A 15,717-nucleotide genomic window follows, 5' to 3' on the forward strand; every position below is an offset into this window, starting at 1 on the left:
AACTAGTTTTGCCAAGAAATGTGTGTCCAAGTCGATTCCTGCCAACTCTACCATTCTTCAGCCATCAGCACATGAGCCAAATGCACAGAATTTTAAAAACTGAGGCCTCTCTTCATTACTGGTCCAAATAACATCAAGGAAGACTCACGAAAGATCAGATAACCTTTGAAGTCACAGTAAGGGGAGAAGGACTTACAGTAGTGCCCTTGGAGCAACTGAGATAGATTAGACTTGTTAAAGGTATGGCCTTGTCTTCGCCACACAGAGATCCATTGGTGTAGTTGAGAAGGATTCTGCCACGCCCTTCAATAACTGGCCCATGACTGGCAATCCCAAGGTTGCTGATGGAGGTGATTTCTGACGAACCAGTCTGAAGTTGGAAAATAAAACACAGAGAGTGTTTTCAGAGGAGAAAAGGGGTTGTTTTAGGTCATGTTGTGAAGAGTAACTGAGATTAAACGGACACTGTGACAGTATTTTAAACCTCGGGTGCTGTTCAAAAAGCACTGGCCAAAAAAGGTAAGAGGCCTGCTAATATGAAGCCTGCTAAGATAAGAGGTGATGCTAATATGAAACACACTTGGGAACAAAAGGGGAGAGAAGAAGGAAAGGAAAGGGGTAATGTTAGTTTTGAGCCAGAATTAAATGGTCCTCAGAAGAAAACGTAAAAAGATTATTTTCTACACAGGCAAAGATGAAAATGGATACTGCAATACACACAATAAGAAAAAGTAGACAAAACTGAACAAGTGCTGAAGACAAGGTGCTTAACTAGAGAATGAAAAAATAATAGAAGCCTCAAGTGAAGGTATGCAAAGAAAGATCAAGAGCCTTACAAATTAGTATCAATATATTTTCTCCTAATTTGTCACAGATTGTAGTCTCTATGCTTATACTTGCTTATCAGTCAAACAGGACAAAGCTGACAAAATGGGGATTTCCAGGGAGGCTGCAATGTTAATTTGTTGAATCAAACACAAGCAGGAGTCTTATGACACCTTATAAACCAATTAAATTTTATTCCTTGTAGACTGGAGCCCAGAGACCCCAATGGTTTCATAAGATGCATGTGTAAAACAAGAGGTCTTTTGAAGCCCATCAGCCCACTCCACCAGATTCTAGGGCAGCTGTACTGTTGCCAGCAATTAACACCCTCCAGGTATTCAGCATTCACTAAAAAAAATAACTCCACTTTGTTGCTATGAGGACAATGAATAGCAAATTCTACTTAGGGTGGCTGCGAAAAAATGATCTTAGATAAAAACCTACAATATTAAAAATAAAGGATGACACCAGAAGGATCTGCATTTGAAGCATGACTATTTGGTTCTCTAACATCAGGAATTCTTCATAAGAATTTGTTGCCTTTCAAGCATTAGCATAGAGATACTCACAGTAACATTCTTGTATGTCATTTCACAGACTGATGCCCGTCTGTCACAGCCTGGGACAGGGTTCAGTGGGCGGCAGATATTTATGTAATATTTTTTGCGTGCACCCTCTTCTGAGTTGTCCATAGCGAACCAGTTTTCCTTTCTGTCTCCATACAATGATAAACTGAAATTTGCAAATATGTGGGTTGATCTTGGTTCAGAACAAAATAATTCCATTAACAAAAGGATTCACTGAGAAGGAACATGGCACTTGCTTGTTCCTCCATCTGTGCATCCACCAGTAACAAATGCCCTAAGAATATTACGTTAGGCTGGACAGAGACTTAAATTTTATTATGTAGTCATCAAAGCGTGATAACCTCCGCCTCATCAGAACACTGCAAGTCCAAGAATAGGGATGATTTCTACAACCAGAAGCACGACACAAACAACCATGAGGAATAATATGCCCCCCCCCACACACACAAACCCTTAAGACTCATTTGTCTAACAATTGTGGAAAACAGTGAAAAAGTGGTATGCATCCATCTATTCAATTCTGAAAACATATATACAATTCTGAAAGCATATATATATTTCTTAGATAAAAACCTACAATATTAAAAATAAAGGATGACACCAGAAGGATCTGCATTTGAAGCATGACTATTTGGTTCTCTAACATCAGGAATTCTTCTGATGTTATATATAATTATATATATATAATATATATATATAATATATATATAATTTCAGAGGACATTGTGCCCTATGCTGTTCAAGGAGCAAAATTTTAGGTGGTTCAGTGGACTGCAGCAGTAAGAGGAAACAGGGAAATCCTGCTTCACACAGTCTGTGGATCCTTGCACACATGCAGGGATCATGTCCAAATCTTGCTTTGGACAGCAAGGACTCATGAAGCACTTGCATCTACATTTTAAGGCTTACATGAAGAATCCTTTGTTGTTTACCTTGAAAGATCAAAGAGGTTGAGATGTCTAAATGTTATCATAAAAATCTATTAATATGCATTTGATTGCACAGTTAATTTTAACTGACCTTTAGCACTGTGCAATAAAATGTGAATTTAATAGATTTTTATAATATTTTTTAGACTTCTCAACCTCTTTCATTCCTAGCTTGTTTAACAGGATTTTTTTCTTCTCCCATTTTTTGTTGTCAGTACCTTGAAAGATCATATTGCTCCATGGTTTGTGGATCTATTACAACACATTCTATGGGTATCTCTGGACAGGCATAGCTGGTGTACCACTTGAAGTTATACGTGTAATTGTCTTCCTCCTAAATTGCCATAGTCACACAGTACAAAAAACAACAACCATAACATACATAATTAGCATAGTTGAAAAACCACTATTACTTTATTATTTTTTTATTATTATTATATTTAATTTTTAGACCGCTATTCTCCAATTAGCTCTCAGGGCAGTTTACAACATAAAACAGTTAAATACACAATAAAATCCCCATTGTTGTTGTTAGGTGCTAAGTTGTGTCTGACCCATCGCATGGATCCCATGGACAATGATGCTCCAGGCCTTCCTGTCCTCTACCATTCCTCGAAGTCCATCTAAGTTTGCACCGACTGCTTCAGTGACTCCATCCAGCCACCTCATTCTCTGTCGTCCCCTTCTTCTTTTGCCCTCAATCGCTCCCAGCATTAGGCTCTTCTCCAGGGAGTCCTTCCTTCTCATGAGGTGGCCAAAGTATTTGAGTTTCATCTTAAGGATCTGGCCTTCTAAGGAGCAGTCAGGGCTGATCTACTCTAGGAATAAGAACTAGTTTATTATACCCCTTATTTTCATTACATGAAGGAGTCTCAAAGTGGCTTACAACTGCATACCCTTCCAATCCTCTTAACAGACATCCTGTGATGTGAGTGAGGCTGAGAGAACTCTGAGAGAACTGAGACTGGCCCAAGATCACCCTGTTGGCTGCATGTGGAAGAGTGGGGAATCAGACCTGGTTCTCCAGATTAGAGGTCAATGCTCTTAAACACACCACCAAACTGGCTCTCAATCTTTATCAGTCTCCCCACCGCCAAAAGGATATCTCCTATTTCTCCCCAAAACTATTCCTTGAGGTCTCACATCCCCCAGAGCAGCATTGCATATGTCCTGGGTTTCTGTAGGATGAAGAAATTGGTAATATTGCCCTCTTTATCTTGCACCTGTGGCAATCTAGGCAGGATCTCAATCCTAGGTCTTATTAAGAAAAAGTGAAAGCTTCAACTTATAACATGTGTTGTTCTGTTCTCATGTGAACTTCAGCTTTCACTCCCAGAAAGTGGAATCCAAAGAGTCCACTGGAATCCCCTGATAGACTCATCCTTCTAGACCAGTAGCACTAATTCAGAAGCATGCAAAGAGCCTCAATCTCAACTGACATCAATCAAAATAACCACATTTACTTCCATCCCCAGCATAAAGTCTGCACCTTAAGGAGCTGTGCCGCTTACCCATTTCTCTGGCAGCAGTTGTTTCAAGGTGGAAAAAGAACTACCTGCCTGCTGTATGCCCCAACAGGCAATGGGGCAGGTCTCAATCCACTTCCTATTTGTGTTCTAGACAATACCATATTGTATTTCTTAACAACATTGCCCAGAATTATTTATAAACCTGTATCTCTATGCAGCTCATCACAGGAACATAAACCAACTGACACAGGTCTGTTGCAAGACTATTTAATAGAAAACTAATGCAGACTAGTGTATACCTTCCATCCAGAGGAAATCTAGGAGGACAACCTCAGGTGAAGAATCTGAAGACATGAGGCCCAACCTCTTCAGCACTGGTACCCCACTGAAATTATTCTTGCGGGGGTTTGGGCCTCCAATGAATTGGACTATTAGAAGTTAACAAGAGATTTGTCTCTACAGTTTTCACCTGCAGGTTTTTGTTTTTAAAGAAAGTCGTAAATGGCCTTGAGGCCTAAATGTAGTTGTCTGAACATAAATATTTCAATCCAGTGAGGAAGATCAAATTATCCATGTTCAGTTCTTACCTGATATTCAGGCAGGCCTATACCTGCCTCACGATCACACAAGAAAGTTATGTGGGTAGACCGATAGGTGTGCTCCTCATTATTATAGGCGGTTCCATTTTTGTAGTCCAGTTGAATTATTCCATCATAGTAGGAGAGCTCAGAACTGGGAACACCCAGACTCCACTGACCTTTGCCACTGAAAGTAACCAGAAATATCATGCCATAGGTTTCTTGCATAAGCAGCCCCAATCCGTATGCCCTGTTCCAGTGATGGAGAAACAGTTGCTTATGCTGTTCTACCACAATCCTATACTGCTGCAGAACCAGTAAACAGCCAATCAGATACTGGCGCTACTGAACCGGAATCACATTCCACTGGGAAGGGACAGAGGTCTGTCAAGTAGTTGGCATTCAGCACAAGCATCTCAGTGACTACACTTCAGCAAAGAAGAGAGTTTTAAAAGTTAAACAACAGGGGTCATGTTCTTCAGAAGGTAAAGGTAAAGGTATCCCCCTGTGCAAGCACCAAGTCATGTCTGACCCTTGGGGTGATGCCCTCTAGCGTTTTCTTGGCAGACTCAATACACGGTGGTTTGCCATTCCCTTCCCCAGCCATTACCATTTACCCCCCAGCAAGCTGGGTACTCATTTTACCGACCTCGGAAGGATGGAAGGCTGAGTCAACCTTGAGCCGGCTGCTGGGATCGAACTCCCAGCCTCATGGTCAGAGCTTCAGACAGCATGTCGGCTGCCTTACCACCCTGCGCCACAAGAGACTCTTTTTCTTCAGAAGGATATGTTTCTAAAAAGCATTCTCCCACTGTAGAAACTTAACATAATGTCAAAAATCCAGACTGCTGCTAAACTGGGCCTGAGCAGCTAAGGAGGCCTTAGAGTTGCAGTTTTCAGCACCCTACCTTCTAACACTGAATGCAGTTTTGTCCCAGCACTGAGGGGGAAGATCTTTTTTTTTTTTTTTTGCATCTATGTGGACAGGTGTAAATCATTTGGATCCCCTTGGTTAACTCTTTACACCCCAGCTGATCTTTCTATATGTTCTTTTAAACAGACTTCATCTTATGCAGTTTGGAAAGTCCTAAGGATCTTTACTCAGAAGCTAGTCCCACTGAATTCAGTGACTGAGCCTGCTTATGACAGCCTTAATTATCTTAACATTAACTCTTTCACAAATACACATTAGGCAAGCAAAGGTATACATAAAACCTTACTTTCTCTTTATTTGGCATGCTGCTGAATTTTGTCCACAGAGTGCTTTTGGTACAGCGCCACAAATATTGATATAGAAGCTATAGTCACTTGTATTTACTTCATAGCCCTTATCCGTCATCAGGGGTGATAAGTCAAAGGAAAATCCTGCACAGAAATTGAATTAAAAATCATTTAAAAGCATATAAGTTATATGAATGCACTAAGCCTATCAATCAGCATAGTTTCACAAGAGGTATAGGGATGGGCACAAACCAGAAAATTCCAGTTCAGAATGAGGTGCTGCTGAACTGATCTACTGAACCAAAAGCCCCCAAAAGAGACCCAACTGTTTGAGTCAATCCATTCAGCTTCTCCTTGCTTTGAAGTGGTGGAAAGCAAAACTGATTGCTGAATGGTTGCCAGCCATTTACACCTAACGGTCGATGAGTGGACCTGCCAATCTGTTAGGTTTAAATGGCTGGCAACCATTCACTGATTAATTTATTTCCCTTTCACTTCAGAGCAAGAGCACCTCCCCCAAACCAAGCTAGGCCAAATTCATGATGAATTTTGGCTGGTGAACCAATGTGTGCCCATGCCCATTAATATACACCTCTGCAATTTGACAACATGACTACCTTCAGAATCATGACAGGCCTTAGTAACAAGCTTGCTCTTCACCTTGCATGCTTCATTCCCAGCCCTCTCCTGTTCTCACAGAGCACAACTGAAATCTTCTGGACCTGGGAAACCTTGAAGCAGGGATTTGTTGTGTGGAGCGCAGGTGTCTGGGTAAATTGTTGGAGTTTTCTTTCCACACTGATAGGTTCATAAGAAGAAAGGAAACTCCTTTCTTCCAGTGGCTAGATGTAACCAGATTTTAACATTGGTAAAGCGGGACACCATTGACTGGGGGGGGGGGGGTTCTGGATTAAAAATTTGGTCTATATGGAGCAACAAAAATTTTCATAGAACGCATAGAAGGCAAAAATAGTCTTGTAATATATATTTTTAATTTCAACATAAGTACAATTTGCCAGCTGCCCCCAGATGTCCCTCCAAAAGTGGGACAATCTGGTCACCTCAGCTAAATTGCCAGAGGCATAATCCAAGAGACTTGCAACTTTAATTGCAGCAAAAGGTGGCTCTACAAAGTATTGATGTTGGGAATAAAATGGTGCTCCACACACACACACACACACACCAAACCCAACTTATTTCCAGGTTGTAATGTGACAAAACAGGACAAACACTGAGAGGCGTTGGATACTTCTGCAAGCCACTGTGATACATTTATACATTAGCTACATTTACCAACGTTTGTAGATTTAATTTTAATAGACCATGACTTCAGCATCCTGACAGACTTAGGAAAATACTGGAAGACGGTGTTTGCAAGACTGCACGGTTAGCTATGCATGAACAGTCATTCAGTTACATTCAGTACCAAGAACAATGACTGCCTGAGCACAGTACTGCTTTGGTTTAATTTGGCCGAGTAAGTATGATGTAAATTCAGTTCAGATTCTGTTCAAATTTTGAAAAGCTGGAAACAACTATGGTTAAGAAGCAGAACATGAAAACAGCAGCTGAAGGTGATGGGACACATGGTGGTCGATACACATCTAGAAGAATTTCAGTAGACTGAATATTTACCTGCTTGAGAGTCAGAAACTCTGCACTTGTCACCTTTTGTTTTAGACAGAACACAGGCGGCAGCAGTATGCCATTCAAACTTATACGAGCACTCATCGTGCTCAGAGTTCATCAAAACAGGAGCACTTTCCAGATCACCTGGCAACAAAACAGCAAGATAATACTGAACTGAACAGCACTTTTTATTTGACAGAAGCTAGCAGGGAGGGAGTGGCCCTTTAAATTTTGCACTTCAGGGGTGGAGCAAATGAATCCTTCTGCGTTTGCCCCAAGACCTCCTACCTCTCCCCACAACAGACACTCCATTAGGTAGGTGGGGCTGAGAGAGCTCTGACAGAACTGATCTGTGAGAATAGCTCTAATAGGTTAGGTCACCCAGCTGGCTGCATGTGGAGAAGTGGGGAATTAAACCTGGCTCTCTAGGTTGGAGGCTATTGCTCTTAACTACACTGATGGAGAATAATTAACATATAGATCTACCACCACAACTGAGACAGGAACCAAAAGAGAGGCTTTATATGCATATGAAGGAACCTAGACTTGAATGCCACTAGTTTTACAGCTTTTCAAAACTTCACTTAGCAGTTCAACACAATAAGACATTGCTTTAACAAGCCACTTAAAACAAGCACACATGACTCACTTACCAGGCTTGCATATGAGGGATATCCTGGTTTCAATTTTCTTGTTTTGCCCACAGGAATCCCCATTGGAATAGACAAGATGTATAGTCTCTTCAACCTTTCTGGGAGGTGACATAAAAGTCCCAAGATTTTTTGTACCGGTTTTTGCTAAGACCACACAAAAAAGAAATACAGACATCTGATTTAATGGAATGTCTGATGAGAACTGAAACAGGAAGCTTAGAGGAAGTCCCCTACAATAACATGAGAAAATAAAAACTTGTAGAGAAAGACCAATTCAGGAAATTTTACTTGCTTTTGGCTGAAAAGCAAGGAGACGTGCTTTCCAAGAATTGTTTTAAAGTCACTTAATAGTCAATCCATGTATTCATCTGCTGAGAATAGAGAGCAATCCATAGTATAATGAGAACAACTCCTTTAACAACTCCTGTTCTTCCAGAACCAGCCCTCAGAGTTACAGGATTCTGAGTACATTTGCTAGATTTTTCAACATATCATCCATTTAAGAAGCAGGGATGGGGAGTTCTAGGCCCAGGATTTCCTTCAAGTCAGTAAATATTTGTCCTCTTTTATTCTAGTTTTACAAATGAGAGATTGTTTCCTCCCTCCTATTTTATTCTATTTGTTTCTATATTTGTGTTTTATTATTGCTCTGGTCTAAGACAGTTTAAACAAATAAAGTCAGTAAACATGAAACTTTCCTAGTCTATTTTCAGCTCTCATCCCTAAACCATGAGAAGGCCAGTTCTTCAACAGGCATTTGAGTTTACAAACCACGCCCCATCTGTTTTGACCAGATTATACACCAGCTTCTGGCCACAAGGGATGCTGGCTACAGCTGCGCACTCACCAACTGAGCAAATAGATGCCTCTTCTGAACAGTTTGCCGCTCCTCCTTTCCGAAGGACATTGTGACAGATGTTTATGAAAAAGCGTTTTTCTGCCTCTGCAAGAGTACTGTCTACAGCCTCCCAGTTCTGCTCCGACTCTAAAGGTGAGAAGTCACACGTTTACATTAAGCGTCATTTTTAGAAGCCATAGCCGTCCAAAGGGATCGAACTGCAGCAGGCAATTAGCACATGGGATACAATGAATATGCAATGCAAACTGTCTAAGCAGGTCACTATGGAGGTTGAAACGAGACGTCAATACAAAGACTCAGTTCTTATACTGCCTTGCCATCCCTGACGTGATCCAAAGCAACTGGAAAGGAAACACAAGGCTGGAAAGGATCATCTAGTCCAGCCCCCAGTGCAATACAAGAAATTCCCAACTACCTTCCCCTCCTTCCTCCAATGACCTCAGAGGAAGGCAAAAACCTCCAGGAACCCTGGGCCAACCTGGCAAGAAGGGAAAATGTTGAATGTTATTGTTTTATTGCAGGGATTTTATGGTTGCGATCCGTCGCAAGACAGCTTGCCAATAGCAGCAGGCAAGAAATCCAATTATAAATAAACAAAAATAAAATTTCTTCCTGATCCCAAAATGGCAATCAGCATTACCCTAGGTATGTCAGAAAGGGCCACGAGAGCTGAGCACTGATCCCTTCCTGCCCTCCCTCTCATAATCCAGTCAAAAGGTGATAACGACACACCCTTTTCTCTTTTGAGAAAATTGGAAAAGCAGCCAAAGAGGCTCTTCCTGTGCTACTCAGCAGATTTAAGCTGTAGCAGGGACTACATTTTATTGCACTGTGTTCAGTTGACCGGAAGACACAGAAGCTCTATTGACACGTTACAGTGAATGTATGTACAACCTGCACATACATGCATACTCCTATTTGTAAGGAATAGTCAACATATACTTACTTTATAAATATATATCTGTGAACCAGCACCTGGAAAAATGTTGGATTTCAATGACATGTTTCACTGTATGAGCTGAATGCATCATGAAAATTATTCAATGCATGTACAATGAAAAATCAAGTGGGCGCTGTAAAAAACTGTACACACACTCACTGTAACTTGTGGACAGGGCTGGAAACACTTTCTGTTATTTCCCAATTGTTTTAGAGTTTACCAGTGTCTGATCATTGCCTGGCAACCGTGTATATGATCTCTGTCTGAGGTGGAAGAGATAGCTGAATGCAATCTACATATTTATTGCTTAAATAATCTTCTGTACACACAGCATTTAAGACGGCTACATAAAAACACCAACCATCAAGGGAACGGGTTTTAAAGAGATGTACCAGAATGGCGGATCAGTCGCGACAAGTCATAGTGTTTCTTCTTATCCACAATCCTGCAAGGGAGACCTTCCTTTTCTCCAACACATGCGTATTTCGTCTCCCACGTGAAGTAATATGTGCAATCTGTTTCACCTACGTACACTGGGGCTCCTTTGCCATCATTGGCTTTGTGAGTCCCCCAAAATAAAAGGTCAAGCATGAAATAAGGAAAGATAGGGGGGAAAAATAAACAATATGTTTCACAGCTAGAAAAAAATTACTTCCCAAGTCAAAAGAGACAAAAATCTGTACAAAAAGCTTCTATGCAAACTGAAAATTCTCTCAATAATTTAAGTTTATCCTATATAAAAAGATTTTAAGAATTTAAGGATTGCCCTATTGGACCAGGAGGGCCCCTGTAATCCAGTACTCTTTCCCTGCCTAAGGCACCAGTCCAATGGTTCTGAAGAACATGCAGACAAGACATAAAGCATGAGACATCCCTTTCTTCCCCCCAGCATTTAAAACTCAGAGGTGTAGTGCCTACAAACATGAGAGTTCCACCTTGCAGGACTAGCAGCCAGCTATACATTTATCCTCCATGAATTTCCCTTATACTTTAGTCAAAATGACATAGTGCACAGGTGTGTGCAAAAAGATATTTTTTCAAGTTTGGGTATACTGAATCCAAAAATATTGGTACTTTCTGAACCCCAAGATCAGCATGCTATTCAGATTCAGCAAATATCTGGGAATCCCAATTTTTTTCAGTTCCATTATAACAGCTATTTTCAAGCATTTGACTATGGAAGAAGCCCTGAAATAATTTTCAGGCTTCCAGGAACACTGGAAGTGAGTGCATGCCCCTTCATAGAACTGGGCATGGAAGGAAGATGCAGGAGCCAGCCAAACAATCCCTCACTGACTGCTTCCATTGTGGAGAAAGAGACTAGGCTGGTACAGCAACAGGGGAATTGAGCTCCAGTGACATCTAGTCATGTCAGTGGCCATCCAAACTTCTGGGAAAAGCTGTGTAACCCCTAGGAGCTCTCACATAACCCCAGGGCTGGGAATCTCCGCATTATGCCCTGTGCAGACCATTATAGTCAATGATCTCCATAGGTTATATTGAAGAATCAATCCCGGGGGCATCTAGGGTGGGCTGTTTTTTGAGGTAGAGGCACCAAATTCGCAGCATAGCTGCTGGTGCCTCTCTTCACCCCCCCCCCTCCCAGTTTCTATAAAAGAACAGAGCTTTAAAAGCTCTTTTTTTTCTTTTCTTTTTTTGGTAGGGAGAAGCATTGTGACACATCTTCTTAGGACTGCCACATCTCCAGCCAGTTCACAGATCGCCTGCACATTAATTACCTGCTGTCTGATTGCATTCAAAGTTTATGACAGTCATTCGCTGGAACCCAGAGCTGCAAGTGTCTCCTCCTGGGTATGTTAGGATGAGGTCTCCATCAGCATACCTGATTTTTTAAACAAAACAAGAGAGAATAATCTCTCTCTTACATCATCTTACTAGTAACACTAATCAGAAGTCTGTCAGAAGGCCAATTAACAAAAAACAAAAAGAGTTCAATAGCCTCTGAAGATGGTTCAGAGGCCACAGCTTAAGAGGATTAATTGTTTTAATGTGCATATTCACAAAAGGCATCTATCAAGCACAATGTTCTCTGACACCCCCAACTTATAGCACTTTTCCAACTGCTGCCATGTATGTTGACAGTTGAAGTGTGCCAACTGAAAATGTGGAATTATTATATGTAGACCAACAAGCAGAACATCTTCTCTTTCGAAGCATTTTGTATTAAGAAAAATACAACACAAATACTTCCCCCTTTTAAATATATGTAGCATTTCTGTGTGCCAGACATACCCTGTAAGATGAAAAAGTCAGGCATTCCCTAACACGGCAGCTCCAACCAGCCTTGTAAATTAGGTGACCAAAGGATATGGGCCAGAAAAGATACTACTTTTCATCAAATACTGTTTTGGATGAATGTGTGTTGTGCAGTACAGTTTTTCCATAGAAGAGAAAGGAACATAAATTGTATCTGTCAGGGCAAACAGTAGCTTTGAAAAAGTGGGCACAACAGCTTGGGTGCCACTCCTAGCTTTTTCAAACATGCTACATTCAGAGCCACACACTGCCAAAAAGCAAGCATCTAAATGTGTGTCTCTAAAAAACAGGAGTATCACTTCTGAACAGATACAGCACTAGCCTGCATAACACCAACGGTGGCAACCCAACATAAAGAGAACATTCTTACTAGCCCAAAAACAGCTTTTCAATTTGATCCAGTCATTTTTTAACATATTGCAATGAAAGATATATGGGATGAATTAAACAGTTACAAAATCTTGCAAAATCTTTTTCACATTCCCCATGATTAGCTGCAATGTCATACTTTATGACCAAAAGGTGAGAGAGGGAGCCAGCTTGGTGTAGTAGTTAGGAATGCGGACTTCTAATCTGGTATGCCAGGTTAGATTCTGCGCTCCCCCACATGCAGCCAGCTGGGTGACCTTGGGCTCTCCATGGCACTGATAAAGCTGTTCTGGCAGAGCAGTAATAGCAGGGCTCTCTCAGCCTCATTTACCTCACAGGGTGTCTGTTGTGGGGGGAGGAAAGGGAAGGTGAATGTAAGCCGCTTTGAGACTCCTTTGGGTAGAGAAAAGTAGCATATAAATATCAACTTCTTCTTCAAAAGCTCCATTTCCTCAGAGCAATGTAACAAAGGCAGTCCCAACAGATGACCTTCCACAGCACAAACAATGACTGGAAAGGGGAGATTGCTCTACCCCATTCATCAGTCTTCTAGAACAGTGGTCCCCAACGTTTTTATCACCAGGGACCAGTGAACACTTAACAATTTTACTGAGACCCAGGGGGGTAGTCTTTTGCCGAGGGATGTTGCCGCCTGAGCTCCTGCTCTGCTTGCTTTCCTGTCGGCGCCCCTGACATCCTGCTGCCCGCCGGGGGGTGCTGCCAGCAGATATCCAGTGCCAGGCTGAGGGGGCGCCCCAGCCATGGCAGCCACCGGAGAGCACCAAAAGTGAGCCAGCGGCAGAGTGGTAGGGCAGCCCCTGAGGCAGCAGCCGGGGAGGAGGATGAGGAGGAGCCGCAGCCCGGTACCAGTCACCAGACCGGGGGTTGGGGACCGCTGTTAGCCAAGACACCCCCAGGAGGGGTTCTCTCTGCTCCAATAGCAGAAGCAAAGTGGAGACTTGGCAGAACTCATGGGGATGGGAAATATCAAAAGGAATCAGTATTTTCCTGTACTATCATGCCAGTTACATTTGCTTGGTCTGTTTTTGTCTAATTATACTAGATATCAGAGAACCACAATGCCATACCCACATTTCCTAGTGCCCAATGGTACCAAGTGTTTTAAGAATGTGGGTGGGGATTCTGCCCAACAGGTCTTCTGATTGGCTGTGCAGATTTTTAAGAATATTGGTTTGACAGGAGCTGCTACAACAGCACAAAGATCTTCACTGTGTGATTGAAGGTAAGCTGCAGCAGCCATTATATGGCTGTACAACCATGCTATATCAGAATTCCAAAGGCGCCCGCAGGTTCCAAAAGATTGGGGACACCTGCTTTATACATTGTTTCCTTCCAAACTATGAGCGATAGCTTGTCAAGTTGAGTCCGTCCTATGAATACCTGCCAAGTTCCTAAGCTATGTAAAAAAGATGTTTTAACAGCTATAAGTCAAGTACACACCTGAGGGTTTGATTTGCAAATCTTCCTGCCACTTTATGCTGATTAGTGAGAGGTTTGACTTGGCAAGTGGAAATATAGTCATCCTTTCCACAGTTGCCTGCAGTTGTTTTCCCACACACATTAAGGTAATAGTAATACTCTTCTTCGTCTTTAGCAAGATAAGCTGGGCTGTAACCTAAAGAAAGGAAGGACAATGATAGTTGAACCACCACTGCAGGAAAGTGGTTTAGTGGAGACCCACATAGAAGTATGTGCTTAATACAATAGCATACATGCAACTTAATTTCTACACCCTCATGGCTTCATCACTATTGAGTCCTTTCAATAGCTCGTACAGATACTCCTCACACAATTCAGCAGCAGGATGGCCTGTCAGACCAACAGAACTGAAAGTACATTCCTTCACAGTTACAACTCTCTTTCTCCCCTCATCTAATTTTACAGAGAAACTCTTCAGGAATTCACCAGTTGCTTCTTCGTATTTTTGGTGAGCAGCATTCTGTTTCTTACAAGTCCAAATTCTGAGGTAATTAACGCTGCATGTGATACAGAGCTCATGAGACATTCTTCTCTAGAAAGCATGGGGGACAGGAGAAGCAGCACTTGTTTAAATATGTCACCTTACTATTATCTGTGCACATGAACATCTAATACAGCAGGGGGAAAGACTTTTAATACAGTTTGCTCCCTGACAGATTAGCTTCATGTATTCAAATAGAATTCTTAAAGTGGTTTAAACCCATACAAGAATGTAATAAATTGCTGAATAGATTCTCAAATTGCCTTTTTAGTTTGCCCTCATCACTATTTCTCCATACTGCAAATGCACCAGTTCTAGCATTGGGGGAAAGAGTTGCTTACCAGGATCTTTTGTGAGTGGTGTCAAATCTACATAGATATCATGCTGCTCATTAGTCAGAGTACAGTTTTTACTCTCTAAGTAATCTCTGTGACAGGCAGATTCTGTAACCCATTCAATCTCGTACCGACAGTTGCTCTCAGCAGTGAGTTTGGGGTATGTGCCCTGATGTGGAGAAACATATACAGGTAACTTAATCAAAAGGGTCAAAGAAACTGAGGTAGACATGAGGTGAAAAAGTTTCATGCACAATAGCACTCCATGAACAGGAATCACTTCCAATTTGTAACCAAGGATAATACACAGTCAAATGGATGGTTGATTTTTTTCAATCTGTATTAACATCCAAAGAAGGGCAAAGGAGGTTACTATAGTTCAGATTCCCTTCAAAACAATCATTCAAAATCAACAGCTACATTAGCTACAAAGCCATGATACTTGGCACTGCTTCACAGCTGCTTCCTCCCTCTCCCAACTGCAATATAGGGGGTCTGTTTTACATGGCTGAACTAAGGCTAACAAGTTAATATATATTCTAAGACATTATCGAGGATGAGCTAAGCAGAATTTACAGAAGTCAACTTCCCTGCATTGCTCCCTTAGTATGGCCCAGCATACTCCCTCAATCCATGCTTCTGAGAGGTCAAAGGGAAACCTTTGTTTCTAAGCTTCCCAAGCAATGCAACATTTATAAATAAGTGGTATTTAAGCATCTAATCTACAGCAATTAGTCGGGTCTTTTGTGGGTTTCAGACAGGAGATCTACACGGCAGCCTTAGCTGTGGGAACTTGATCCATCAGTTTCACTATATGAACAGTTCCAACATGACACCATTTATGGGAGACTGTAGTTACCTCTCCTCTCCTCCCCTGTGGGCAGACAAAAGTGATTGTCACCGCTGGGTTATGCCCGTGGCAGAAGTCTGGCTTCTCTTCCTGATCGCTAAATTGTCTCTTATATGTCAACACAAGCCTGGAAGGCAAGAAGAAAACCACATAATGCAATGCAAAATATCTCGTCAAATATGAACACAAGCATAAATTCCAGGAACAGGTCCAAA

At 41.7% G+C, this 15,717-nt stretch overlaps 1 protein-coding gene across 2 annotated transcripts in view; it reads right to left on the reverse strand.

Annotated features, from left to right (window-relative positions):
- IGF2R (insulin like growth factor 2 receptor) overlaps nt 1–15,717 on the reverse strand; it is a 103,073-nt gene that overhangs the window by 48,449 nt on the left and 38,907 nt on the right. For both annotated transcript variants that reach the window (XM_077348297.1, XM_077348307.1), the window contains exons 7-19: nt 15,512–15,629; nt 14,659–14,821; nt 13,798–13,972; nt 11,430–11,533; nt 10,083–10,247; nt 8,739–8,876; nt 7,892–8,035; nt 7,245–7,382; nt 5,609–5,753; nt 4,398–4,575; nt 2,560–2,675; nt 1,395–1,557; nt 197–370 (exon numbers count right to left, since the gene is read on the reverse strand). In XM_077348297.1, coding sequence (XP_077204412.1) covers nt 197–370; nt 1,395–1,557; nt 2,560–2,675; nt 4,398–4,575; nt 5,609–5,753; nt 7,245–7,382; nt 7,892–8,035; nt 8,739–8,876; nt 10,083–10,247; nt 11,430–11,533; nt 13,798–13,972; nt 14,659–14,821; nt 15,512–15,629 — 1,921 coding nt within the window. The remainder of the gene's footprint in view (nt 1–196; nt 371–1,394; nt 1,558–2,559; nt 2,676–4,397; nt 4,576–5,608; nt 5,754–7,244; nt 7,383–7,891; nt 8,036–8,738; nt 8,877–10,082; nt 10,248–11,429; nt 11,534–13,797; nt 13,973–14,658; nt 14,822–15,511; nt 15,630–15,717) is intronic.

Source organism: Paroedura picta, chromosome 1 (assembly GCF_049243985.1).
Source record: "Paroedura picta isolate Pp20150507F chromosome 1, Ppicta_v3.0, whole genome shotgun sequence".
Lineage (NCBI taxonomy): Eukaryota > Metazoa > Chordata > Lepidosauria > Squamata > Gekkonidae > Paroedura > Paroedura picta.